The sequence below is a fragment of the Heteronotia binoei genome, chromosome 18, assembly GCF_032191835.1.
Source record: "Heteronotia binoei isolate CCM8104 ecotype False Entrance Well chromosome 18, APGP_CSIRO_Hbin_v1, whole genome shotgun sequence".
Classification (NCBI taxonomy): domain Eukaryota; kingdom Metazoa; phylum Chordata; class Lepidosauria; order Squamata; family Gekkonidae; genus Heteronotia; species Heteronotia binoei.
Genome location: NC_083240.1, coordinates 27,805,289 through 27,833,074, shown reverse-complemented (window position 1 = coordinate 27,833,074; position 27,786 = coordinate 27,805,289). Strand labels below are relative to the sequence as shown.

Sequence of the window (27,786 nt, the reverse complement as noted above, 5' to 3'; positions counted from 1 at the left end):
TGCAATGAGGTGACTCTTGTCTTAAAATGAGACCGCCATACAATAACCTCAGTTGAGCCATTGTAGTTTCTAGGGAGAGTTCAGGCTTGATTTGGTCTAGGAGTCACTCATTTGTTTTGGGGCATTCTGCAGTATCTGTAAAACGCTCCTCCAACACCACATTTTAAAGGAATCTTCCTGTCAGCTTTCTTCATTGTCCATTTAATACATGTTTATATAACACAATATAATACAATAATTAAATATATTTGCGTTTGATATTAATGCTGAAGTTCATCCGTGTTCACCTGGATGATTTTTACACATTCAAATGATCAATAGTATATTAATGAAATGTTGATAGCCTTATGAGTAATATTTATGTTTTTAATTGTTTATGTGTGTGTGCAGAATCCGGGTGGGCAGCCGTCTTGGTCTGAAGCAACAGAACAAAGTAGGAGTCCAGTAGCACCTTTAAGACCAACAAAGTTTTATTCAGTGATCTCTCTGTCTTTCTGTCTGTATAAAATTTTAATATGTCTGGATTACAACAGTAACATTTGTTTTAAATCCGGGAGATTTTAGGGGTACTGCCAGTGCCTGGGAGGGTGGGGCACCGAATGGAGAGGGATCTGAGCCAAGTATAATGCCATAGAGTCCTCTCTCCAAAGCAAGAGAGGGACGGGTAGTAGGTGATGTGAAAAACCAAGACCTCGGAGAGCTGCTGCCAGACAATATTGACCTTCATAGACTATGACTGAGCAAAATGCAGCTTCATATTACTAATAATATCTATCTATCTATCTATCTATATCTATATATATATTTGTATGGATACATCAATATAGTATAACATTTAATATTATTGATTTCGTTGTATTCACATAAAATTTGCTTACTACCGATACAACATATTCGTACGTTATAGTTAATAAAAAGCCCTAAAATTTATTAAAACCCACCCAAGGCGCGCATTGCTCTCTGGGTAATGAAGTCCTACCGCGCACGAAAAACCCTCATCCCGAGCTTGCCCAACGTCCTGGTTCCCTCGCCGGAGGGTGGAACTGCAACTCCCAGGATGCTTTTTCAACTGCCGGCACGCGAGAGAAGAGGGGGGGAAGGGCGTGGCAGTCGGGAGCCGCTCGGCTCGCGCCGGTGGCAAATGAAAGCGCTGCAGTGTGGCGGAGGGTTGGGAGGGGGCGTGGCCCGAAGGCAGAGCCGTGGGCCTGTGGAAGAGAGGTGGGGAGGCGCCTGCGCACTCGGACTGGGCGCGTCCAGCCCTTTTTGCTTGGGAGCGCCGCCGTCATTACAGCAGTAGCAGCGTGCGGGAGGGGGAGCGGGAGAGTGGCAGAAAGGGAGTGAGGCACGAGTCCTGCGCTCAGGGAGCAGCCGCCGCCGTTAAACCGCCGCCTCGCGCGCTAGCCAGCCAGCCTCGGCCAATCGCCTTCCTCTGTTCGCCTGTCTCGCGACCTGCCCTCGCTTAGCCTTTCCTTTTCTCTCCCGTTTTCTCCTTGAGCGCGAGGAAAAGGAAGGGCCTCCCCCCCCCCCAGCAGCCGCCCCCCCTTCTCCCCGCAGCAGCCCCGAAAGCGAAGAAGATGGTGGACCGCGAGCAGCTGGTGCAGAAAGCCCGGCTGGCCGAGCAAGCCGAGAGATACGACGACATGGCAGCCGCCATGAAGAACGTGAGTCCGCCTGCGAAGAGGGGAGGGGGAAGGAAGAGAGAGAGAGAGAGAGGACCCCCGAGGCTGGGATGGTGCGGCCGATGGCCCCTCTCAGAAGAACATTGAACCTTTCTTTTGGAAGAGGCAGAGGAGGGAGGAAGCCCCTGATAGAGTAGCTCAGGGAATACACTTATGGAGGGGGCAGGGTAGCTGAATGGGAAAGAAGCTACTTTTATAAGGGAGGGTTGGAGAATTCAGAAGCAGGGAGATCTGTGCTGTTCCAAAGTAATATCGAGGTGGAGTGAATTCTTTTATGGGGGTTGGTGGAAAATGTGCCTGTGTATCGAGGTAAAGGGGAGGGAAATAGGCGTCGAATCTAAATTGATCGAGGGGGAGGCAGTGGATGGGGATACATTATTTGTATTCAGAGACGAGGGAATATGTGGTGTTGAGAATGAGAAAAAATACAGATTAATTATATTTGCTTTCTTTCATCCGTCCTCCGGCTTCCATTATCAGGGGAGCAAATGTTCCCTTTTATGAATGTTCTTGGTTGCTTACCTTGCTTCCCTCTTCCAGTTCCTGTATTCAGATTTATTTTAGCATGTACATCCTGCCTCATTTGTAATGACAGAATGTCTTTAAAAAAATTTAAGGGGGGATCTTTTTCTCTTAAAGAAAATTGACATTATGCAGGTGGTATGATGGACATCCTTCTGAGAAAAAGCTTTTAGGATCAAGTAACTTTCTTTCATGATCTTGTTTTCTCTTCCTCTCCTACACGAAAATGCTCTTCTGCTAGGGATGGTGGCCTGTTTAGGGCAAAGACAGTTTCTGTCTGTTTCCTTGACATGTCTTCACTTGTGCACATGTGCTGCCTATCCCTAGGTCAAAAATCCGTTTCAGTTCCCCTTTCGTTATTGTAGTACATGAGTCCCATTATTAATATTGTTTAATTGCCTAGTATGCTAATTTGAATGCCAATTTTATAGAAAATACAGCTTTGATATAGTTAGTGAGGAAAATGGCCTCTTGAAGGATGCTCATGTCTTCTCTCTGACCCATTGCTCTAGAAACTGGCCCTTCATAAAGTAGCTTTTCTCCCTTACTAATGCAAAAAGAAATGTATGTATGGTAATATTCTTCACCCTGCCTCCCCCTCCCTCCATGCCCTGGGAAATACTCCTGCCAGAAGCTGAAACTTTCTTGTATTTGATGGGACACTACCCTTCTCTGCCCTCCAAAACTGTTGTCATTCTTTTGGAGGAAGACAGGCATCCCTTCTGACATACACTCCATAGAACCCCCTCATCCCATCCCCTATTGCTTTCTTCTGAATAGATTGTGCCTACCTTGGTCTTAGCACACTAAACGACCTATTCCTCTGTTTAGGCATGCTGATCCGCTTAAAATGCCTGAGTACTGTTTTGGACCTTCTGATGCTTTTTGAATGCTGTGGATGCCAGTAGTGGCCCAATGGGGTTTTCTGTTCCCCCTTCTTTTGAGTACTTGTGTAGCGGTGATGTGAGCTGGCATCTGTTTTTCATTCTATGTCTTACTAGGTTTTTTGGTAACTGTATCTTTATTCTCTCTGTGTCTTTGTTCTTTCTCTCTGGATGGGTTAAATAAACTATTCTCAGTTCTGCATTATCACTGGCCTAGTTTAAAATGGTATCTTCCTTGGTTGGGGGAGGCTCTGTGTCTTTTATGTATGAGTAGTTTGTGGATGCCCTCTTTCCTTTCTATCACCATATTGTGGGAATTTTGCAAGGTCCTCCACAGAGGGTGTTAGCAGTGGTGGAAGGTATGGGTGTTCGCGGCCCCATCTTCCTTTCTGCTGTTTGGGCGGTGCCGCTCTTTGCCAGCTTTCCCATTAAATAATTCAGCTAATGTGCCCACCCCCACAGGCAACCCCACCCACTATCTATTACCTCCTCCCTTAATCTCGCTTTCGATGGGCGCTGAGGTATCCTCTGTAACCAAAGATGTGCTTTAGACCAGTAAAAACATAACATTAATAAACTGTAAATCTGCCATCCCCTCAGTTTCCTATTTGACATTTTTTTAGAATGAGGTTTTGCACAGAGAAATCTCAGTGGAATATAAAAGTATATAGGTGAACTAGTGTGTAAATATTTTCTGTGGGCTATTTCTTACTGTCCACATCCTTTAGACATCTGCTGTGAGAAACACCTATGTTTATAGAAATAAATTGCTTTCTTTTCCTGTAAAGTCTTAATCTTTGTGTTATAGTTTTTAAATGTTTATTCAGTGATTTGTTCAGTGTTAAGCAACAATGTATTAATGTTTTATACTTAAAAAATAATAGATGCTCATGGAACCTTGTGATATTTTTTTAAACCCGACCACTTTTTAAAATCCAAGAAATAAAAAAATATGTATCTTTGATCTTATCTTGCAAACAAAGCGGTCGTGGGAGGCAGTATCAAGTCATTCCAGAAGATTCTGCATTTGTCATATTGCAGAGAGGCTAGACTGGGTGGAGAGAGGGAGGGAGGGGTTGCTTTAAAGGAGAGAACTGTTCTTTATATTTGCCTTGTTAGTCAGGTCTGAGCCTTTAAGAGAGGCTGGGGTGGCCTCCCTCTCTGATGAATAGTGAATACTGATCCAGAATTGTCGCAGTCTGCCTAGGATGCTGTTCTTTCTCTTACTGCACCATTTTGCTGTAACCTTGCGTTCGTCAAGCAGATGGAGCTGCCAAAGCTTGGTTAGGAGCGAAGGAAGACGCAGCTACCAATATAGATGGGATAGAGGTGGGGATTTAGCATAGTGGTGTGGTGGTTCTGTGCAGTATGATTTGATTCCAGCTCTTTTTCTTATAGAATATATTTGAGTATCTGTGTGGAATTATTAAACTGCATATATTATATACGATGCTTTCAATTTCATTACTGTTTGATGAGCATTTTCTCCAACAGCCCTTTAGATTGTTGTTGGTTTATTTTTGTATTTTTCCTTAAAAGTTTCTTGACAGTTGTTTGAGTTTGTTTAAAAAAGAGGTAAAATATGGGAAAGGAGGTGTGGATATGTTGAATCTCTTCTTTAAAAAGCCCAAGATATTGTAGCATCTCCCTTTTGCCCTTTGCATTTGACTCTCTGGAAATCTGTACTCACTACCTTTTCCAATGCCTAACAAACATTTTGGATGTTACCATTCTATTATGTAGAAGTGAGATACAAATCTGTTTGAGGGAACTGACTGTAGCCAATCCTGATACTTAGTTCCTGCCCCTCATGTTCATATTCCATTTAATCTTCCTCCACCCCAATTCCAGTTATGTGGGAGACTTATGATCTCTCACTTATTTCCGTAGCAACACAATGATGTCACGTGTAACAATGGAAGCTGCATTGCACCCAGGTGGTGGTAGTGTGTGTAAGTGGCATTTGTCCAAGGTAATGCAGAAATGTAAGTACTGAACTGTGATTAGCATTGCATCTGGACAAATGATTTGTTAAACAAGGTATTAAATACTTAACATTGAGAGTTGGTTTCACATAATACTTAAACACTCAAATCTTGGTATACTTAACTGAAGAACTAGAATGTATTGTAGTGTTCTTGATTACTTTGTTAGCAGTGCTTATATATCAGTTGGTATAGATGCTTGTATTAGGTTTATTAAAGCCTAGTTGCAAATGAAATGGTTGCAGATGCATTTCGTTTTCCTTATGTACAGGGTCATTTATGAATGAAACATTGATTTGCTGATAACTGGTATGCTGCAACATGCAGATACAAAGTCTCTGAAACTTGGCTGCTGTCTAATATTTTACTGCATCTTTTGGTTGGTCCATTAACAACTGCCCTGAGCCTGCTTTGGCGGGGAGGGCAGGATACAAATCCGAGAAATCAATAAATAAAGTTAAGTAAGATGGTAGGCATTTCATAGTCATGAGGTATCAAAACATAAAAGCTCTGCCGGACCAAATTAAGGGTGCTTCTTATTTCTAACATCCTGTTTCTGAGAGTGGACAACCAGAGACCTCCGGGAGCTGGTGTTCTGCAGTTCACTGGTGCGGCCATGGTGAATAGCCATTGATGGGGTTACCTCTTTGTTGAGTATGAAGTATTTCCCTTAGAGTGACCTGAATAAATTTTGTTGGATGCAGCTGAGTTCTAAAGAGAGGGAGCAAAAGTTTTATCTGCTTTCTCCACTGTGTAATTTATAAAACTCTCATTGTCTTTGTCTTTCAGTAAACCTTTTGGCACAACTGTTAGAATGCACATGTCACTAGTAGCAGTTAATTGCAAGGACAGTTGAAACACATATGACATATCTATGATACCAGATCCCACTTATATTTCAATTACAGTAGAAATCAGTCTATTGGCATATACTGAAAATTAACATGGTTTACAGTGCAACCCTTTGCAGAGTTGCCCTGGACTAAATTATTTTATTATGTTTAATAATACTGTATATTCCTTGTGAACTCATTTAAATCAATGAATTTTAGACTGGAGTAACTGCATAGGAGTGAGTTATCCTTTATATGTTTAAAGCATTACCCTTGGCAGTATGTCAGTGTTGGGTATTCTACACCTGTATATGATTCTGGGTGAAGTGGGTGTTGTGATTTTTGTTCTAAATATGAAGTATGGTTGTTTGTGATGGAAGGTTGGCTTGTATGAACACCTTTACAATGGTAAAACCCTTAAGATTACCCAGTTCTACCTTTAGGGAGAATCCTTTAACCTTCCAGTCCTACCTAGATCTGCTAATCACAGATCATGCAGCTGCTATTGCAGGATCAGTATCCATTAGCTATAATGGAGGTGAAACCTTTCTGGAGGAGGATCCCTCACCACTTACTACTTTGTAAGAACTACATGATGCTTGGATAAACATTTATATATAACAGCAATGGACTTCTGTCATGCTACCACATTCAGTTACTACTCAGGATTAACTCCAGTACCCTTGGAAAATTAAGGCTTTTGGCTGTTACTTCTGGTGTCTGTGCATTAAAGGTAGTCATTAGGAGTTATTTCATTTTCTGGGGTTTGGGCTGTGATATTGAATTTTCGTTCCTGAAATAATCTGGTGCCCTTTAGACCATTGAGAGTAAAATTGGTTCTAACTTAGCTTTTAGTTCAGGAAGGACTCCCCCCCCCCCTTTATGTTTAGAATTATGGCTTTAAATTAAAAGGAGTGGCTTCCAAAGTCATTGGAATGTTTTTGTTCAGTACATAAGAAAAACTATTTAGGTTATTTGTGTTCTCTCCATTGTGATTATGAAGCATTTTTGAATAGTTCTCTGTAATCCTGTACCCAAAATGTAGTAATAGCATTACTCAAAGTGTGGTATTACAAGTGACCTTTAATGCAGCATATGCTTGACAGTGCTACAGCTATACAAAGATAGAGCAGAAATCTGCCCTTTGTGACTACCAGCTTATTTTAGGTCAAGAAATAACATACCACGATTAGGGCCAGTGCTCAGTATTAATTGTTCTTGTCAGAATGGTAGTTTCTGCAAGGGCCAGACTTGCAGCTGTAGGCCTCCAAGGCTTCGTTTTAATAAATATTATTATTCCATTCCAGCAAAATGAAAGTCAAATTGCAATAATGAAATAGAAGTTTTAGATGGGGTGTCCAGTTTAGGAGGCAAGTCATCTTCCTTCATCTCTCACTCCCCCCTCCCAATATTTCAGCAGCCTTCATATTTTAGCTTGACTAAAAGTAAGCAACCTTTTATGTGTTTAAGGGCATAGTTAAATGGTGGACCAGTAGGTGGTTGGGTCAGTTTTGGCACTACTAGCTGTAGGATAAATTCATACAAAGTAAATTAAAGAAAAGGATGAAATCAGTGTCAGGTTTTCTCTTTTAAAAAGCACTTAAAAAGGATAATAGATTAATTTCTAAGTAGATGAGAAAGGTTTGTGTATCTTGAAAAAGATTGTTCTAGTGATGTCGTATTTAATTGTTAATGTCAGGTGTTAACAATTTCATTGTGTCCCTGACCTGGATAGCCCAGGCAAGCCCAACCTTGTCAGATATCAAAAGGGGTAAGTTGAGTTGACTCTGGCAAGTATTTGGATGGGAGACCTTGAAATACCTAATAGGTTAGGAACTCATGGAAATCTTCTTGTCAGTGTTGGGAGTCAGTATTCATTTAGAGTAAATGGTGTGTGCATCAGAAGCATTGAGCTTCACTAAAACTTTTAGTTTCCTATGATGTATCAATTTTTTACAGTGTGTGGTATTCCGTATGGTTCAATCTAATCTGGAAGTAGTTAGTATGGAGGACCAGTCTCTGTTAGTGAATGCTGAACAGCGTGACCTTGAGCTTTTTTCAGCTCTGATTCTGTAAGCCATAACTTCCTGTTTTAAAGGGGCTTAGAATTCAAGGCTCTTGAAGCTGTATTATAACTCTACCATATAACGTCATAGTACTCCAGCTGTAAAATGACTGGTTCATGCCTCTGTTCAGTGTGCTGTGGACTGTGGGAATTGTAGCAGGCTTTGCTGATGAACTTGTTTTGGACATACCTATACTGGGAACAGTCGTGTTTACTAATCCTTTTGAGCTGTGAAACTTTTGAGCAAGAAGCTGTGTAGCAGTGTGCTGTTCTGTGGCTGGAGAGGGGGAATGGAAAGCATGATCTCTTCTGGGTGCATTGGTTCCCTGCAGGCTTTCCCCCTTAAAATCATTCTTCACTTATCTACATGTAATCTATGAGGTGACTTTTAAACTTCCAGTAGCTTGTTTTTGTATTGCTCTTTCCTTGTCTAATGAATGAAAAGCAGGAAATGTTCCTTCTGTAAATATTTACTAGCAAAATACTTTGTTTCCATATCAAATCAATTGGCAGCCATAGTTCCATGTCCAGCCTAGTGAAAATGGGTGCAGATATGTTTCCGTTAAATGCATATTGAAGGGTTGATTGTGAGAGTTGTAATGAATGAGTTGCGACAGCTAGATCTCCACTGAATTTAATATTAGTTTTATTAAAATATATTTGTTCCTTGCCTTTCTCTTTGCTCAGTGTTGCTTATAGACAATAATTGCTTTGCCTTTCCGTTGGCTCAAAGTGGCTTATAAACAATAATTGAAATGACACCCCCCATGTCTACTGTTCATAACCCCTCACAAGCTTTTTTCAGTACTTCCTGAAGTTCTAATACACAAAGCCCTATAGGGTGCTTGGCTGTACAGAAATCTTTAAATCAAAATCAGAGGCTCTTCATTGATTCTGCACCTTTCAGGGTTCCGGTCATTACTCTTGACCCTTATTGGTGTGCCACAACTTTTTGACAATATATGCTTGTGTTTGCAACCAATACAGGAAGTATGACTGAGATGGTTTGCTACTACAACAATTTTCCCCATGCACAGATGAGCTGTTAATAGCTTCTGATACTGAGATATCTTTATGATAGCAAGGAAACAATCTCTGCTTTAATCAGTCTTATTCACTGTAAATCATTTTAGTGTGTATGTAATTACATTTCTTGTGGATACACAACTCACATGTATTTCACTGAATAACCAGCCTTTTCTGAATGCCTGGAGCATTCTAACTGTAGATCCATTTAAATGGCATTGATGCTTTAATAACCATATCTGTGGAGCATGATGGAAGCTGCTGTCAGAGGGATAGGTTTCAGAGATGACTCGCATTCAAATGGTGGTGTCACTCCTGAAATCTTAGCACTGACAACTTGGCTAAGAGCTTTTTTTGAACAGCTGACTCTGAGGCAGCTGCAGTTGTGGCAAGGAAAGGAGGGAGGTTAGGCTTGTGAAAGAACCACTTAAGTGATTTCATATGCGGTTTTGGCAGAAACTTGTGAAATTTGCCTGCTCATTGTGTCTTGATTTCCAGCTAACGATAATGGATTGTGAGGTCCAAGATGAAGCAGGCATTCAGATCAAGAATATTAGACATGCATTTGTAAGTCTGTAAGTAGCCACTAAACATGAGGATTTTATGGGTCTGTTCCTCCTATTCTCTGTAGCAACAGTGCAGTGTAGTTTTAAAGCTTGAACAGAAATAGTAAATAAACCTAATGAACATGTTCTGTGACTTTTTTTTTTTAATTACCAGTTGCTGATTAGAAGGTGGTCTTGACTGTAGAAAGTCCACCTTTCTGGCCTGATCTCAACTTTTTGTTTTTGCTTCAAGTGCTGTAATTGGATATTGCGTGTGTAGCAGTATTAATGAGTCCCCCCCCCCAGCTGAACAAGAGTATCAGCAGGCATTTTGTTGCTAAGGCATTGTTATAAAGATGATCATGCATAGCTCTGCAGTGGAAACCAGAGGGCAGTTTGCAAGTTAATTTTACCTAAAAGTAACCATTTGAAACATGATCTATATATGAATCTTGTAGGTACATGCAGAATTTGTTCCATTGAACTGTCTTGGCTAGTCCTTCCAAGTCTTCCATACAAAGAACAGATGAGAGCTGTGTTTTGATATTTGAACCCTGGCTTTTTCTCCATTTGGAATTTAAAGTGGCTTACTACATTGTTCTCTTCATTTTATCCTCCACGTCAACCTTGTAAGGTAGGTTAGGCACAGAGTGACTGGCTGAAAATTACCCAGTGAACAGACGTCAGATTGGTATCTTCTGTTCAAGTTTTAAAATGGGCCATTTTGTACTTACCATGAAGGGTCCTTCTCCTTTGAGGAAAGGAGGACATCTTAGTGGGTGATTCCCACCCTCCAAACAGAGAAACATGTACAAAGTTTCTCCACTTCCAGTCTCCTTGATGGGGGTCATCCATCTCCTTAGTACTGAAAACTCCCAAAGCAGTTAACAAACCTCCTAAGCTATTGAATAATCAACACTGTTAAAAGCATAACAAGTAGAAAGGGTAACAGTAAGATAAGAATGAAGAAACAGGAAGTGGTCCTGCTGGACAGAAGAGTGAAAAATGATGACTTCAGGAAGGACAAGATATCTTCCTTTCCTCAGATGAGAGAAAGAACCCTTTGCAGTAAGTACAAAGTGACCCCGTTTTTCCTCAGAGGCAGAGGACATCTTGGTGGGACCTCCCAAAGCAGGGTCCCTAGCTTCTGAGTGGATCAGTCATCTTCTGCTTCTAATATGTGCTGTAATACTCATCTGCCAAACACTGCATCAGTTGAGTCGTAGCCACTAATGTGGCTGCTTCACAGACCTCTTCAACTGTGACATGTTTGGCTAAGGCTGCATTGGTTGCTGCATTTTGGACTGAGTGAGTGGTAATCCCAATTGGTAGGACTAATTTTTTAGCTTTGTAAACTTCAGTAATGCATGCCCTAAAGGTACTGCTGATGGCTAATCTTGACATATTCAATGCTTTATTAAGTGAAGAAATTGAGATGAAACAGTAGATCTGTTTCCCTAATAACTTTAAATAAAGGTTTTGAGTATGTGTCGAATGTCCAATGAGTGCCGCAGTCTTTCCTTAGGAGGAGAAGGATTTGGAGAGAATGATGGAAGACAGATTTCTTGAGATCTGTGAAAGGATGAATTCACTTCTGGTTTAAAAGTAGGATTTGTCCACATGACCACTTGGTACCTTGTAAGGATTTTTTTGTAGAACAAATTTTTATTTTTGCAACATATTGAAATATATTTAAACATATACTTTAAGATGTTAACCAATACATTACAAATTTCCTCCTCCCCCCAACCCTCAGTTTCTTGACTTCTGCCGGTGCTTAAAGTAATTAAAAAAAGAAAAAAAGGTAAAATTCACAATTATAGAATCTTCACTTCCACTTCTCCACAATAACACAATTTTCTCATAATCTAACCACCTATAAAATTGCATATCAGATCAGAAAACCATATTAAAACTTTATCTTCCCATTAAAAGTTCATGTAATATTATCAAAGACCACTAAGTGTCTCTTGACTTTCCATTGCTTTTCAACATATTCTTGAAATTTCTTCTAATCATCCTTAAATTTTTCTGAATTACAGTCTTTTAAGATTCTAGTAAGTTTATCCATTTCACTCCAGTGTAACACTTTTAAGATCCAGTCCCATTTCTCTGGTATTTTATCTTGCTTCCACATTTGCGCATATAGTGTCCCTGCAGCTGAAAGCAAGTACCACAACGATGTCCTATCTTGTTTCAGAAAACTTTCCATTTGTAATCCCACCAGAAAGATATCTGGTGCTCTCTTAATGTCATAACCCAAAATTTTTGAGGTCTCTTGTTGAATTATTTGCCAAAACTGTTTCGCTTTTTCACAAGTCCACCACATATGGTAGAAAGAACCTTCATGTTTTTTACATTTCCAACACCTGTCTGATATTTGATTATTCATTTTTGCTAATTTCTTAGGTGTCATATACTATCTGTACAACATTTTAAAACAGTTCTCTTTAATAGTGTAACACGTCAATATTTTCATAGAGTTCTTCCATAGGTGTTCCCATGTCTCCATTTGTATTTCTTCATATTTATTGCCCATTTTATCATTTGAGGTTTCACTACTTCCTCTTCTGTAGACCATTTCAATAGTAACATAAATCCCTGAAAAACAGCATTTTTTCCAATTCTGTTTGGTCTTGTCTTATTCCTGTATTCCTAATATCCTGCTCCACCAAGCTTTTGATTCGTTGCAGTTGGTACCAATTAAATTTGTCCTGCAATTCTTCCACCGGTTTTAGTTCCACCTTGCCTCCCTGTATTTTTAGCAGTTGTTTATATGATAACCATTTATCTTCCTGTGGATCTGACGATAACTTTATGACTTCTATTGGCACAATCCATAGTGGTTTTCTCTCATCACCATATTTATTATATTTTTTTTCAAGTATTCAACAAGTTTTTTCTTATGTAATAATGTGAGAAAAAACCATCCATCTTCTCCTTCCCAAAATACATATAAGCATGCCAACCAAAAATGTTCCCATGGTCTTCTAATGCCAATAATTTCGTGTTAAGTAAAGTTATCCAGTCCTTAATCCATACCAGACAGCATCATGGTATAACTTAAAATTGGGCAACTGGAAGCCACCCCTTTCTTTCGCATCCATCAGAATTTTCATTTTGATTCTTGGTTTTTTACCCGCCCATACAAATTCTGAAACCTTTTTTTGCCAATGATTAAATTGTTTAATATCTTTCACTATTGGAATTGTTTGAAAGAGAAACATCATTCTTGGTAGAACACTCATTTTGATTGCAGAGATCCTACCCAGCATAGACAAATTCAGTTTATTTCACTTTAACAAATCTCCAATTTTACGCCAAAGCTTTTCATAATTGTTTTTATATATTTCTTATCGTGATCTCTACACCTAGATATTTTACTTTCAAGGTAACTTCACACCCAGTTACGCTTTATAGTTCTTTCTGTTTGCTTAATGACAGATTCTTGCTTAAAATTTTTGATTTTTCTTTATTTATATAGAAGCCCGCCAACTCTTCATACTCTTTAATTTTACTTAACGACAATGGCGTCACCTGTAATGGATTTTCATTAATAAACATCACATCTGCAAAAGCCCTATATTTGTAAGAAAAACCTTTCCGTTTCAGCCCCTCTATTTCTTTATCCTCTTTGATTTGCATCAGCAAAATCTCCAAAGTCATTATAAATAGCAGCTGAGATAGAGGGCAACCTTGCCTTGTACCTTTACTAATTACTAAACTATGGGAGTTTGTTATCGCCCATCAAATCAAAAGAGAGAGGACGATTATAATATGATGGAAGGCTTAAAGATAGCGGCTAAATGTAAAAACTGTGTCGTAATAGGTGATTTTAACTACCAGCAGATTGATTGGGTCGATATGTGTTCTGGTCGAGAGAAAGAGATTGAGTTTCTTGATGCTCTCAATGACTGTGCTATGGAGCAGATGGTCTCAGAACCTACCAGGGGTGGGGCGATCCTAGATTTTGTCCTAAGTAATGTCCAAGACTTGGTGAGAGATGTAAAAGTGATTGCGCCACTTGGGAGCAGTGACCATAATGTTATTGATTTCACCATTTGTATAAATAGGGAGTTGCCCAAAAAGACCGCCACAACCACGTTTAACTTTAAAAGGGATAAATTCACTGAGATGAGGAGGCATGTGAGGAGGAAACTGAAAGGAAAGGTAAATACGGTCAAAACCCTTGGGGAAGCTTGGAGACTATTTAAAACTATAATCCTAGAAGCTCAGATAAAATACATACCACAAGTTAGGAAAGGCACAAACAGGCATAAGAAAAGGCCTGCATGGTTAACAAACAAAGTAATGGAAGCTGTAAAAGGTAAGAAGGACTCCTTTAAGCGGTGGAAAACCAGTCCAAGTGAGATTAGTAAAAGGGAACACAGGCTGTGGCAAATCAAATGCAAGTCTGTGATCAGGCAGGCAAAAAGGGACTATGAGGAGCATATTGCAAAAAACATAAAGACCAACAATAAAAATTTCTTCAAATATATTAGAAGCAGGAAACCAGCCAGGGAGGCAGTGGGGCCCTTGGATGACCATGGGGTAAAAGGATTACTGAAGGAGGATAGGGAAATGGCTGAGAAGCTGAATGAATTTTTTGCCTCCGTCTTCACTGCGGAAGATGAGAACTTTTTGCCCGCCCCAGAACCACTAATTTTGGAAGGGGTGTTGAAAGACCTGAGTCAGATTGAGGTGACAAAAGAGGAGGTCCTACAACTGATGGAGGAATTAAAAACTAATAAGTCACCGGGTCCGGGTGTGGATCTTCTAACAAAAATCTGTAATCTTTCATTGAAATCTGCCTCCGTTCCTGAGGACTGGAAGGTAGCAAATGTCACCCCCATCTTTAAAAGGGGTTCCAGAGGAGATCCGGGAAATTACAGGCCAGTCAGTCTGACTTCAATACCGGGAAAGTTGGTAGAAACCATTATCAAGGACAGAATGAGAGAGGCACGGAGGAAGCACCCGCCCCCTCCGCAAACCCAGCGCTTCGCGAGCGCCGGCTGTGGAGGGGGCGGCGTGCTTTCTCCATGCCTGCCTGCCTGGCTTCAGCTCTGATGCTTAAAGCAAGCGCTGGGATCGGAGGGCGGAGGGAGCGATCCTGGCGCTTGCTGTAAGCGTCAGAGCTGGAGCCAGGCAGGCAGGCGCGGGGGAAGTGCCAGGATCAGAGACGGAGGCAGTGAATGGCTCCCCCCCCCAGAGGAAGGTACGTACCTTCGCTCCATAAGACGCGCACACTTTTCCCCCCACTTTTTTTTTTGGGGGGGGAAGTGCGTCTTATGGAGCGAAAAATACGCTTTTCTCCCTTTCTCACAATACAAGAACTCGTGGGCATTCGATGAAATTGCTGAGCAGACAGGTTAAAACGGATAAAAGGAAGTACTTCTTCACCCAAAGGGTGATTAACATGTGGAATTCACTGCCACAGGAGGTGGTGGCGGCCACAAGCATAGCCATCTTCAAGAGGGGTTTAGATAAAAATATGGAACAGAGGTCCAGCAGTGGCTATTAGCCACAGTGTATTAATATTATGGTTTTATCTGTTTTAAATGTTTATTCCCTTATATGTTTAAATATTGCTTAATTTTATGCTGGATCTATTGTTGGAAGCCGCCCTGAGCCACCCGTGGGAAGGGCGGGATATAAATTCTAAACAAATAAATAAATAAAGTGTGTGTGTGTGTGTGTGTGTGTGTATGTGTGTGTATGTGTATATATATATATATATATATATATATATATATATATATATATATATATATATATATATATATATATATAAAAATTTTTGCCACTGTGTGACAGAGTGTTGGACTGGATGGGCCATTGGCCTGATCTAACATGGCTTCTCTTATGTTCTTATTATGTTAATTATCATTTGTTCTGTCAAATCTGCACTCACACAAAGTTTAGCTTTTTGTTCTGTATAAATTGCCATCACCATTCTCCTAAAATCATTTCCTAATTTCAATTTCTCCATCATCGCAAACATAAAGTCCCAGTTAAGGTTGTCAAAAGCTTTCTCTGCATCAGCAAAAATTAATGCTACCTCTTTTTCTGGATGCTTTTCGTAGTATTCTACAATATCTATTACTGTTCTGATATTGTCTCTTATTTGCCTTCTGGGGAGAAAACCTGCTTGCTCCTCCTGAATAAAAGTGTTTAAATGCTGTTTGAGTCGTTCTGCTAGTATCCTAGCAAATATTTTATAGTCATTATTGAGTAATGAAATCGGTCTGTAATTTTTAACACATGTGACATCTCTGTCTTCCTTTTGGTATCAATGAAACAACTGCTTCCTTCCATGTGTTTGGCACTTTCCCTTGTCTAATAATATTCAACAACTTTTGGAGCTTCGGTACTAATGTGTCTGCCAGGACTTTGTAAAATTTTGCTGAAAAACCATCAGGACCCGGTGCTTTACATAATTTCATTGAACTAATTGCTGCTTCTAGTTCAACTTTTTCAATTGGTTCATTTAAGGCTTTTCCCATAGTTTCTGTTAAAAGCTTTACTCTTTACTTTCTGCAAGTACACTTCGACTTTCTCTTTATCTACTTGTTGGCCTTTAAATAGTTTAGTATAGTGTTTGTAAAATTCACTTTTAATTCCTGCTTGATCCATAATCTCTTTACCTTCAACTATAATTTTGTTTATAAATTGGTTCTTCTTTTTTTTCTTCATTTGCCACGCCAAGTATTTCCCGGGTTTGTTAGCTCCCTCAAAAGATTTCTGCTGCAGTATTTTTAGGTTCCATTCCATCTCCTTATTCAATAGGTGCTTCAATTGACTCTGTAAAATTGTAATCTCCCACAAAATTTTCTTTTTCCCCAGTCTCTTTCTTAGTTCTCTTTCTTTTTTGCCTATTTCTTTTTGTAAATCCACCATTTGTTTTTCCTTTTCTCGTCTGTCTTTATTGTTCAGTATAATTAAGATGCCTCTCATTACAGCTTTATACGTGTCCTACACGGTCTGGTATTGACTGTCCTGATTTTCATTCATTTGGAAGAAAGCTTTAGTTTCTTTTTCAAGAGAAAGCAGTGGATTTGTGGATGCATGGAGAGAGAATCCCTGGAAATGTGGCAGTACTGTCATTAAGTCTACGACCTTGAAGTGTGGAAGCCTTTAATCTGTTGGCATGGCCATCTTGCAAAAAGGACAGAATGGACTTCATCCTTGGTTTCAAGGGGTTGACACCTTTCCTTCTGCTCCATCTGACAGATACCTTCCAGGACACATTGTAAATTCTGCTAGCAGGTTGTATTCTTGCTGCTAACGAGGTGTCTGTTAACTTCCTCATTATCCTTTTCGATCTCCAGGCAGTTAAATGCAGCCATTCTGGATGTGGATTCCAGACAGGGCTGGCTCGCCCACTAGGCAAACTAGGCGGGAGACGGTGAATTGGGCTCCCGCCTCTGGTGCCCAAGACAACCACCTAGTTTGCCTCCCCCCCACACCGTTGCCCTAGAGCCGGTGCTGATTCCAGACTGGACCTTGTTGGATCATGTCTGGTGTTATTGGAAGTGTGAGATCATGTTGTTCCTGAAGGACTGAGAACCATGGATGCTGGGGCCGATAGGGTGCTACTTTGATGATTTCAACCTTCTGTCCCTTGATCTTCTGGATCAATTTGGGAAGGACCAGCGTGCATGGATAAGCAAACAGGAGTGCTGTTAGCCGTTGAAACATAAAGGTATCTGTTGCTTCAGCCCTGGGATGATAAAATCTGGTGAGGTACCAGTTAGCCGCCCTGAGCCTGCTTCGGCGGGGAGGGCGGGATACAAATAAAATGTGGTGGTGGTGATGATGATGATGATGATGATGATGATGATGATGATGATGATGATGATGTTCACTTAATGGGGTTTTGGTGTGGCAAAGATTCACCAGTGGAGGACTGAAATGGAATGTGATTAGCAGGGTTAATCCTCTGAGAGTTTACAGGGCTCTTAGTATAGGGCCTACTGTAAGCTCCAGGAGGACTGGCTACATCAGGGGTGTGTGGCTTAATATGCAAAGGAGTTCCTGCTACAAAAAAAGCCCTGATAATTAGCTGGAGCAGATTTTTCTTCAGAAACCATTCCCATTTCTGAATGATCTGTCTGCTCAGCCAGTCTGCCTGGATGTTCATTGAGCGCTTTATGTGCTTTGGGATGATCAAAGCCAGATTCTTTGCCCAAATCAGAATCCTGATTGCCTCTTCGTGGAGTGCCAAGGATAATGATCCTCCCCGTTTGTTGATAATAAGGTTTGGCAGATTCATTGTCTGTTCTGAATAGAACATGTTGTCCCCCTAACTTGTTGAACATGTTGAAGTGGAGTAAGGCTAGGTGAATTGCCCTCAGCTCTAGGAAGTTGATAGTGTAGTCTCATCTTCTTTTTGGACCATTGATCATTGTTCTGGGGAATCCTCCAGCATTGCTCCCTATCTGAACTGGCTGGCACCCATAAAGATCTGTTTCACTTCTGTAACACTGTATTTCTTCCCTTGCAGAAGACTGGGTGTTTTTTCTATCAAACCAGACTTGTTTTTACTTATAACAGAACCCGAATGGAAAGATCCTCTCTGTTCATGATCTGTAATTGAAGTGTTCTCAGAAGTTGAAGTGATTTTGTGTGTTGTTGGCCCCACTGGATGCCGTTTAAGCTCAGATATTCTAGTCTCTTCATGGGTTATAGGGAGCTTTTCTGGAGGTTGATCAGAAACCCATGATCCTGTGGACAACAGATAGTTGTCTCTGTGTCTTGGCATGACTTGTTCATGAAGCTTGACCTGATCAACAGGTCGTCTAAGATGAAGGTGGATATGAATTCCCTTGCTCCCTTAGCATTAGGTCTGGCTATCTTCAATGAGGGCCAGGACTTTTATAATTTTGTAGGGCCTGCAAAGCAGAGATGTTCTGCCAGGCTTTTGCTTGAGGGTGGCGATGGTTCTTGGGCTGGCACCCCCCCCCCCTCCCCAGGGATTCTCTGCTCTCAACACCATGAAAGCTGAATGTTGCACACTACAAAGGATGTTATTGGATTTAAAAGTGTTTTTAAGTAACTGGATTTTCTGAGTATATGTATTTTATGTTGATATCAGATATATTAGAAGCAGGAAACCAGCCAGGTCCTCTTGTGGATCAAAAACAGGCTAATTAATAGGAAGCAGAGAGTGAGTATAAATGGGCAGTCTTCGCAGTGGAGGATGGTAAGCAGTGGGGTGCCGCAGGACTCAGTACTGGGTCCCATGCTCTTTAACTTGTTCATTAATGATTTCGTGTTGTGAGTAAGAAGTGAAGTGGCTAAGTTTGCAGATGACACTAAATTGTTCAGGGTGGTAAGAACCTGAGAGGATTGTGAGGAACTCCAAAGGGATCTGTTGAGACTAGGTGAGTGGGCGTCAGTGTGGCAGATGAGGTTCAATGTGGCCAAGTGCAAAGTAATGCACATTGGGGCCAAGAATCCCAGCTGCAAATACAAGTTGATGGGTTGTGAAGTGGCAGAGACTGACTAAGAGAGAGATCTTGGGGTCATGGTAGATCACTCACTGAAAATGTCAAGACAGTGTGCAATTGCAATAAAAAAGGCCAACGCCATGCTGGGAATTATTAGGAAGGGAAATGAAAACAAATCAGCCAGTATCATAGTGCCCCTGTATAAATCGATGGTGTGGTCTCATTTGGAATACTGTGTACAATTCTGGTCACCGCACCTCAAAAAGGACATTATAGCATTGGGAAAAGTCCAGAAAAGGGCAACTAGAATGATTAAAGGTTTGGAACACTTCCCCTATGAAGAAGGTTAAAACGCTTGGGGCTCTTTAGCTTGGAGAAACGTCAACTGCGGGGTGACATGATAGAGGTTTACAAGATTATGCAAGGGATGGAGAAAGTAGAGAAAGAAGTACTTTCCCCCCTTTCTCACAATACAAGAACTCGTGGGCATTCAATGAAATTGCTGAACAGTCAGGTTGAAACGGATAAAAGGAAGTACTTCTTCACCCAAAGGGTGATTAACAAGTGGAATTCACTGCCACAGGAGGTGGTGGCGGCTGCAAGCATAGCCAGCTTCAAGAGGGGATTGGATAAAAATATGGAGCAGAGGTCCATCAGTGGCTGTTAGCCACAGTGTGTGTGTGTGTGTGTATATATATATTTTGGCCACTGTGTGACACACAGTGTTGGACTGGATGGGCCATTGGCCTGATCCAACATGGCTTCTCTTATGTTCTTATTGCCTAGAACCTGGTATCGGCCAGGATAAATTAATAAATAATAATAATAATATTGGGTTGATCAAGATCTTTGTGAATACTTAGTGCCATAGAGAGACTGAATGGCAGGGCTCTGAACTGTAGATGTAATTCTCCAATGCAGAACTGGTAGAACCTACTTTTGCCAGAAGAGACTGGGATGTGGACATATGCTTCAGTTAAGATCTGAAGTAAGGACCCTCTGTTTTGTCCAGAATTAAGGAGGTGCTTAGTAGTCATGCTTTGGTTTGCTTATTGACCTGTGTTGGTCTGTCAGATCTGGCTGAGAATAGTTAGTTGATGTGGTTGCTGAAGGATCCTCTTCTGAAAGACTTGTCTTGGAGATCCCCAATTTTATCTTCTGTGTTATCCCTGTTGAATCTTAGGAGTATGCATTGGGATTGAAAGGAATTGTTCCCAGAGGACCTTTTGTCAGAGCAAGTTAGAGTTCTGGGCATTTCCTCCTTCTTGTCTCTAGTTTCAACAAGAATTTTGTCCAAGGTGTCTCCAGATAGTCTTGTCTTTATGAAATGTGTCATTAGGAAATTGACTTAGAATGGAGGTTGGCCTGCCACACCCTGAGCAGTGAGGTTCTTCTGGCAGCTCTCACAGATGTCATGACCTTGTTGGCTACCAATTGATTTCCATGAAATTGCAACCAGTGCTGTGAAGACCGTGCTGCTTTTTTGTGCTAACAATACTCTGAGAAGCTGGTGCACGAGAAACATTTACCGAGCCTGCTTTGGCGGGAAGGGCAGGATATAAATCAAATGAACTAACTATGATACCCTTCTTATGAAATCTAGGACCAAGGCTTTTTGGGACTTCAGAGAACACTTTGCCAGAAATCAATTGGTAGCCAATGTAAATACTTCAAAATGAGCTGAGCAGCTGCAGTCTTACACTGGTAGCAGTTTATCACTTGTCAAGGGCAGTCTCATGTAGTCAAGCCTTGATTAGGAAGGTTACTGGACAGTATTACTGTGACGCAAAGAGACCCAGCATGGTGTAGTGGTTAAGAGTGATGGACTCTAATCTGGAGAACCAGGTTGATTCCAGTGAAACTGGCTGGGTGGCTTTGGGTCAGTCAGAGCTCTCTCAGCCCCAAAAATGACTAGCTCACTACCTAGTGGTACATAATGCTAAGGAGCTAGAACTGAAAGCTGCCAGTCATTGGATCTCCTGGCTATATCACACACAATGCCATACAATAATTATTATTACTGTGACACAATTCTTAAAAATTCTTATAGCCTGCTTTTCAGTAATGCTCTTGTCAGTTTCTGCAGAAGACAAAAAAAATGCATTATAACGTGAACAACAGTCAGTTTAGCGCTTGATTCATCTCAAATGTTTTCTTAAGCAGTTTAGGACGTAATAAGCAACGTGGGAAAATCAGAAACAGCTATTCTTTGACATTTCTGTAACAACTGTTCTTTGACATTTCTCCTACAATGAAGTTATGTTAAAAATGCTGTTATTAAAATAGTTTCACAGCAGATATTTCTGCATTTTAGAACTGAGTAGCATGCTGCAAAGTTCATTTTTTCTTTCCGGATTTTTGCATAGTAGAATTAAGGAATCAAGAATGTGCCATCTACATTTCTGGAAATGCAGATCTCTAATTACTTAACTGCTCCCAAGTCAAAGCCTTCAGTGAGGTCATACAGAATTTTGAGGTGGGCTGGATAGATCAGATAACTAAATGCCAGTGAAGCAAGATCTAAGTTTGGATGACTAACTTCATTATAAAATCTTGGGGGATGGGGAGTCCTGTAGTCTAATGTGTCATTAAAGGTTGCAAGAGTGCTCCTATTGGTGTCTGTAGTAAAGTATATACTTTATATTAAAGCATATATGTCCTGCTGTACAGTGTGAAATCATCAGAGTCCGCTTGCAGAGTGGACGGCATATAAATCTAAAGTAAATAAATAAATAAATTTTAACATGTTCAATCATGTCTCTGTTTCTGGATAAATGAAATTGAGATTATCAAATATATTAATTTCTTTGTTTGAGAATTCATTTTGATTTCCAAATGCCCCTTTTCTTTCTTTGCTTAATACTTTATACTCACTAAATGCACTCATCCAATCCAGTAATTTAGACTGTGACTTGGCAGTTGAACATGTGCTTAGCGTGCTGAACATCTTGGGTTCATAGCGATGCAAATTGCATCCTCCTTGACTTGAATAAGGAGGGTGCGATTTGCTTCACTTGAAAGTTTGTTCCAAGCAATGGATATGTGCCAGTCAAAGTGTTTGTGGGGAACGGAATGATTACCGGTTCACCGTAGCACTATTCTCATCTTGGAAACAATAATTACTGAACTTACCATCAACTATAAAGAACTGTGTCATCAGTCGCCATATTCCACGCACAGGAAGGACATGAAGGAAAAGAGCGGGTGCTCTTTAAAAACGGACATTTGTTGTAAGCAGTGGAACAGCATGGTTTACAAGTTATCAGTTCGGGTCAACGGTGTTTCAAAACTGCAACTGTGTTGCTTTTGAATTTATGTGGTTTATTTGTGCATACTAGGTATAAAATTGGTTTTAATTTTGCAGCGTTTTGGTCGTGAGCATTGGCTTTTTGTATAGTTTGCAGTTTAGAGTAGACATTGTTCAGTGAGATGGTTCATTGATTTTCAGCATTCTGTTTTAGATCTGTTATGATCCACTGATATGGATTTGAGCAGAATGGAATTTGAAAGGAGGAGATTAGGTTTCAGATCTCCAGTTGGCCATGATGCTTGTTGAATGGCCTTGTACAGCGTACATTCTCCCTCTGAGGTTGTCGGACATCTCCGTGGGTTATTCCTATTGGACCCTTTAGGGAGGCAGGAAACACTTTTCCCCCCTTCCTTCGGATTAACCCTGCCTCCCAGTTTAGTTCCTGCCTCAATAGGGGGCAGCAGCACACAGGCTAGGCTAAGCGTTTTTCCTTGGCTATTTTTCCTTGCAGACTATTTACTTTCTAAACTTCTCTAATATCTACTCTCTCTCCTTCTCCTTCAATTTCTCTTTTCTATCGGACCAAACTCTGGAGGAGTTGATCTGTTTGGGGACCCATAGCTTGCAGGGGCAACGCCGGATTTTTGCCAGAAGAGGAGGGAGAGCCCAGTGCCGCATCGCTTGTGGCAGGAAACTTTAGAGGTGCTGACCTGCCTTTGTGGCTCGATCGTGCCCTCCCCAATGCTGCTGAAGACAATTTAGTGCGTGGCGCCAAAAAACGCCACTTAACAGAGACCCCTACTGACACTCAGGGAGCAATGACGACTGCAGGCAGCCATCTGGGAAGCGCGGAGCGCTGCTTCCCAAACTTCCACACTCCAGCAGCAGGCACTTCAGAGGCCCGTAGGACCCTGCAGAATGCTTGCGGCAGATCCCAACTGACTCCAGGTCTACTCAGGGGTAATATTTATATTGCCAGTGGGCTACCCTCTGGATGCAGAGGCTATACTTTTTTGGAGACAGGCAATGCAAGAGGAAATGAGTTCCTTTTGTAGTTGGATGGGTCTTCTTCCCCAAGTACCCTCTTCCTATCACCCCTTCCCCTCTTTTACCTGGCCTACCAAGGCAGCTCGAAAGGCACCCTCTCAGCCCCTCCCTACTCAACCCATGGAATCTGAGTCCATGGCCTCAGGGTCGGATAATGAGGACAGGGAGGAGGGGGAGTGCTTTTCTGAGGAGGAGCAAGAGGAAGTCAGAGTACCTGAACAGGCTAGTCGTTTCTTCCATTAGGAAGATTATCACTATTTGCTTGCAAAAACCCTCTCAATTTAGAAATACAGGAGGTTCCTCCTGAAGAGGAGGCTAAGTCTGGCAGCATTAAGAAACTCCAATGCAGAACCAGTTGGAATGCTGAGTTTCTTCCTCAAGGGGAAACCTCTGAGCAGGTTTTTCCTTTTCCAGAGTATTTTGAAAAGCAACTTAGGAGTGAATGGGAAAAGCCAGCTTCTAACAGGCAGTTCCTTCATTCAAATAAAAAGCTGTATGCCCTTCCAGCTTACACTAATGAACTGTTTCAGGCATCATCAGTTGACAGCCCTGTAGCAGTGCTCCAATCCTCTGGTCGTGTCTGAGGATGGTCAGGGTTCTCTTAGGGACCCCCTAGACAAAACACCTTGACAAAACTTCGTGAATCTATAGCCATGATGGTGAGAGCGTCCTCTACGGCCTCCCTGGTATCCAGGGTGTCCATAGTCTGGATGTGCAACTTAATCCAGATGTTACCTGAGGACAATCGTCATCTTTTAGAAGGTGCTACTCATGTTTTGAAAGCACCTTTGCGTCAAAGGCCATGGCATCCATGACAGTCACCGGGCGTCTCTTGTGGCTTCGGGCTTCGCAAGTACGTAGATTTTCTTTCTAAATCCACAGTGGCTGCTTACCCCTTCCAAGGAGACCGGCTCCTTGAAGAGGCCTTAGACAAAATCCTTGTGAAAACTCATGATAAAAAGAAAGCCATGCCCAAATCCATCAAGAGAAACGACAGAAGAGGCACTCAGCCCTTTTGGTTGCAACATTCTCTGGCCAGGTATCGCTCAGAAACAAAGAAATTCAGCTTAGAGACAGCAAAGACCTCATTTAAGAGAGGCTCTTTCGGCTCCAAGTTTAACTGAAATAATTTCTCCAAGTCTGACAAATCGGACAGAGAGAATAAGTCCAAACAGTCATGACTATGAATCCTTTCCAGTGGGAGCATGGCTTCTTCATTTCCCTTCAGCCTGGGAGGCTGCTCAGGTGGATCAGTGGACATTAGAAGTGATAAAACAGGGATATGCAGTAGAATTTTGCCATCTACCACCAGACAGGTTCATCAGATCTCCTACTCCCAAACAATTCAACAAGAGACTCATTACTCTTAAGAGCAATGCTACATCTTATAGACATCCAGGCTATAGAACTGGGGCTGGGGGCAGAGAGAGGAAAGGGGGTCTACTCCATTCTTTTCACTGTCCCCAAAAAGAATGTCGACTGGAGGGCCATTTTGGATCTCTACTCCCAGACTCGGAGAGAGGATGTCCACTTCTTCAATCAGTGCAGTACTTAAAGCATGCATTGTGGAAGCATACAAGGCAACAGGGTTGTACGTTCCTAAGGGCATTACAGCACACTCTTGCAGAAGTGCATCCACCAATACAGCCTTACTAAACCGAGCCTCGGTGGAAGAAGCGTGCAGAGCAGCGACCTGGTCCTCACCCTTCTACATTTGTAAGACACTACAAACTGCATCCGATGGCCTCAGCAGACGCAGCATTCGGCAGAAAAGAGTTACAGCATGTTCTAGGCAAGGCCGACGATGAAGACCCACCCATCTAGGGGACTGCTCTGGGAGGTCCTATGGAGATGTCTGACAACCTCCGAGGGAGAACGGACCATTGGACTTACCGTGAGGGGTCCTTCTCCTCAGAGGTTCGGAGGACATCTCGCCACTCCCAGTGTTTTTCATCATCTCTATACAATACTTTTTTCCTACTTGTTATAGTTTTCATTCTCCTTTGAACTTTTGCACTATAGTATTATAGGAGTTGACGTTAGTTTCTCTAGTTATATGTTGTTAGTTTTGTCTATAGTCCTTCTAGATAGAGGGAAGACATCACTGCTCCCACGACTGAGAGGCGGGGTTATTCTGAAGGTGCTAGAAGGAAGGGGAAAAAAATGTTTCCTGCTTCCCTAAAGGGTCCAATAGGAATAACCCATGGAGATGTCCTCCGAACCTCTGAGGAGAAGGACCCCTCACGGTAAGTCCAATGGGCTGTTCTTGTTCAACCTGCTTTTCAAAGTGATTAAGATAAAATGGGATAGAAACAGGTATGCTGCCCTCCCAGCTATACTGTCTGCTGAACAGATATCATTGGTAACTACATGAGACTTTAGGTTAGTAGGGGGTTGGTTCACTTTGGAAATTTGTGCTAATTGTTCTTTGTATCCATTGTTACCCTTGCTTGAGGAAATCTTCCTGTACTCAGCATCTTCCCAAATGCTGAAAGCAAAGCAAAAATAGTGGGGTTAATGCTACACTTGCAGCAGGTATGTCTTGGTGTAGTGATAGAAACAATGGACCTAGCTTAACACATTAGTCTGTGGGCCAGACTAGGTGTCTGTATCAAGTAAGGTTGCAGAACCTCTTTATTTTTCTAAAAGATATATGTCATTCACATTTTAATGTGATAAACCATTCTGATTAGTAACTTAAGGTTTTTAATATGTCATCAAAGACAATTTTTGTACATTTTCTAATTTGAGCAATAACTCATGAACCAAGTGACCCAATTTCATATTCAGAGCACTGCTGGAAAGCTAATGAATTCCTCTGAAAATAACCAATAATGCCTCTGCCCATTGTTGCTTTTCTGATCTAAGGCATAAAAATCAATTTCCCCCACATTTTCTACATTTATTGCATACAAATGTGGGTCATGGAATTTCACTTGCAAATCCAAGGCATAGTATGAGTAGATCTGTTTTATGAGGTTTTGCCACCTTGCCTCATACTAGTAAATCTGTTTTTGGCTCTTGGTCCACAGGCTACATATTCAGCATTAGGATTCCCTTTCTAACACTTCATTAGAAGAATTTCAGCAAGATGAGAGCTATAAACAAGACTGGGCTGGAAGGACCAGTTGTCTGGCTCTGTATAAAACAGCTAATTATGTGGGAGCTGTGCTGCCTTTGTAATCTCCCATACAGAACAGTGATCTCTCTACGCTGAGTTAGCATGAGCTAGCTCACAAATTTTTACCCTTCAGCTCACACGTTTTTGTCTTAGCTCAGGAAGGATGACCCCAGAGCACACTAATTTATGCAGTAGCTCACAACTTTAATGCCAGTAGCTCACAAAGTAGAATTTTTGCTCACAGGACTCTGCAGTTTAGAGGGAACATTGATACCGAACAGATTATATTTTCAAGATGTGAGAGTGAAAAGGCAGCTTTGAGTAAAGCAATTGATGCTTTTGAAGGACAAGGTTTAGCACTTCACAAGAATTAAGGCACAATTGCTCTAACAGGATTTTTTTCATTTATGGGGTAGGGGAGAAGAATAGTAAAATTATATCATCATACTGTGTTTGAATTTTCATGCCCATATCTGACACACTCGTATCTAAGTCTTCGGAGGGAAAACATATTCACATGAGCAAAAATAGTTACTCTTTCAAAAGGGTCTCCTTTTTTTCTAGAAAGAGTGAATCCTGAAATGGAGAACATTCCTTTGGGTACTCTGACCTTTACTTCGATCTTTTCTTCTCAACTTGGATAGTATTGATGTGCTTCAGGCAAGAATAATAACTTCAAAAACAAGCTCTAATGATTGTAGGGAATCTGCTGTCATAAGAACTTACACCATGAAAACAAAATGACTGTAGCATACTAACTGTTAAATCCATGTAATCCAGTGTGTGTATTATATTGCTAAACACTTTTTTATGCCTTCAGCATCATTCTGTTGCCAGGGAATTAATTTTCAACTGTTACAGGGCTTGCCTATCAATTAATTGAAACCAGTGTTCAGGAATGGACTCTTTAGTATAGATTAATCAGTGCAGCATATTGGCATTTGCATCCTGTTGTGGCAAAACTTGGGTTAAATTGATGCACTGTGTAATAGGGCTAATTGGCTGTAAAACATTCTGCCTTGATAATAATATATATGTTTTAGATTCTGACAATTTATGTAGAAGACAAAGCTGATACCTTAAATTATTGTGAACTGCTGAAAAACTAGGGTGCACATTTAAATAAGTGCAACTATGGATAATCAGCGTAACTGCTAGAGACCATTAGCAAAGTTATATATTCTTTTGTGTAAAGAAAATTGGTTTACAGCAAATGAGAAACCACATATCCTTCATCCAAAAACTTGTAGCTTTTTACTGTGAGTAGACTGTAATGTGGATTTAGAATTAAGCAGTTGAGTATTCCAGAGCTCCAGTAGGAATTTTCTAGAACTAAGCTCAAAGATGTAAAGTAGCTAGGAAGCTTGTTTCTCTCCACCC

At 41.1% G+C, this 27,786-nt stretch overlaps 1 protein-coding gene across 1 annotated transcript in view; it reads left to right on the top strand.

Annotated features, from left to right (window-relative positions):
* Positions 1-1,244: 1,244 nt before the first annotated feature.
* YWHAG (tyrosine 3-monooxygenase/tryptophan 5-monooxygenase activation protein gamma) overlaps positions 1,245-27,786 on the top strand; it is a 39,669-nt gene continuing 13,127 nt past the window's right edge. Inside the window, exon 1 of the mRNA XM_060259725.1 lies at positions 1,245-1,661. Within this exon, the coding sequence (XP_060115708.1) occupies positions 1,575-1,661 (87 nt within the window). The 5' untranslated portion in view covers positions 1,245-1,574. The remainder of the gene's footprint in view (positions 1,662-27,786) is intronic.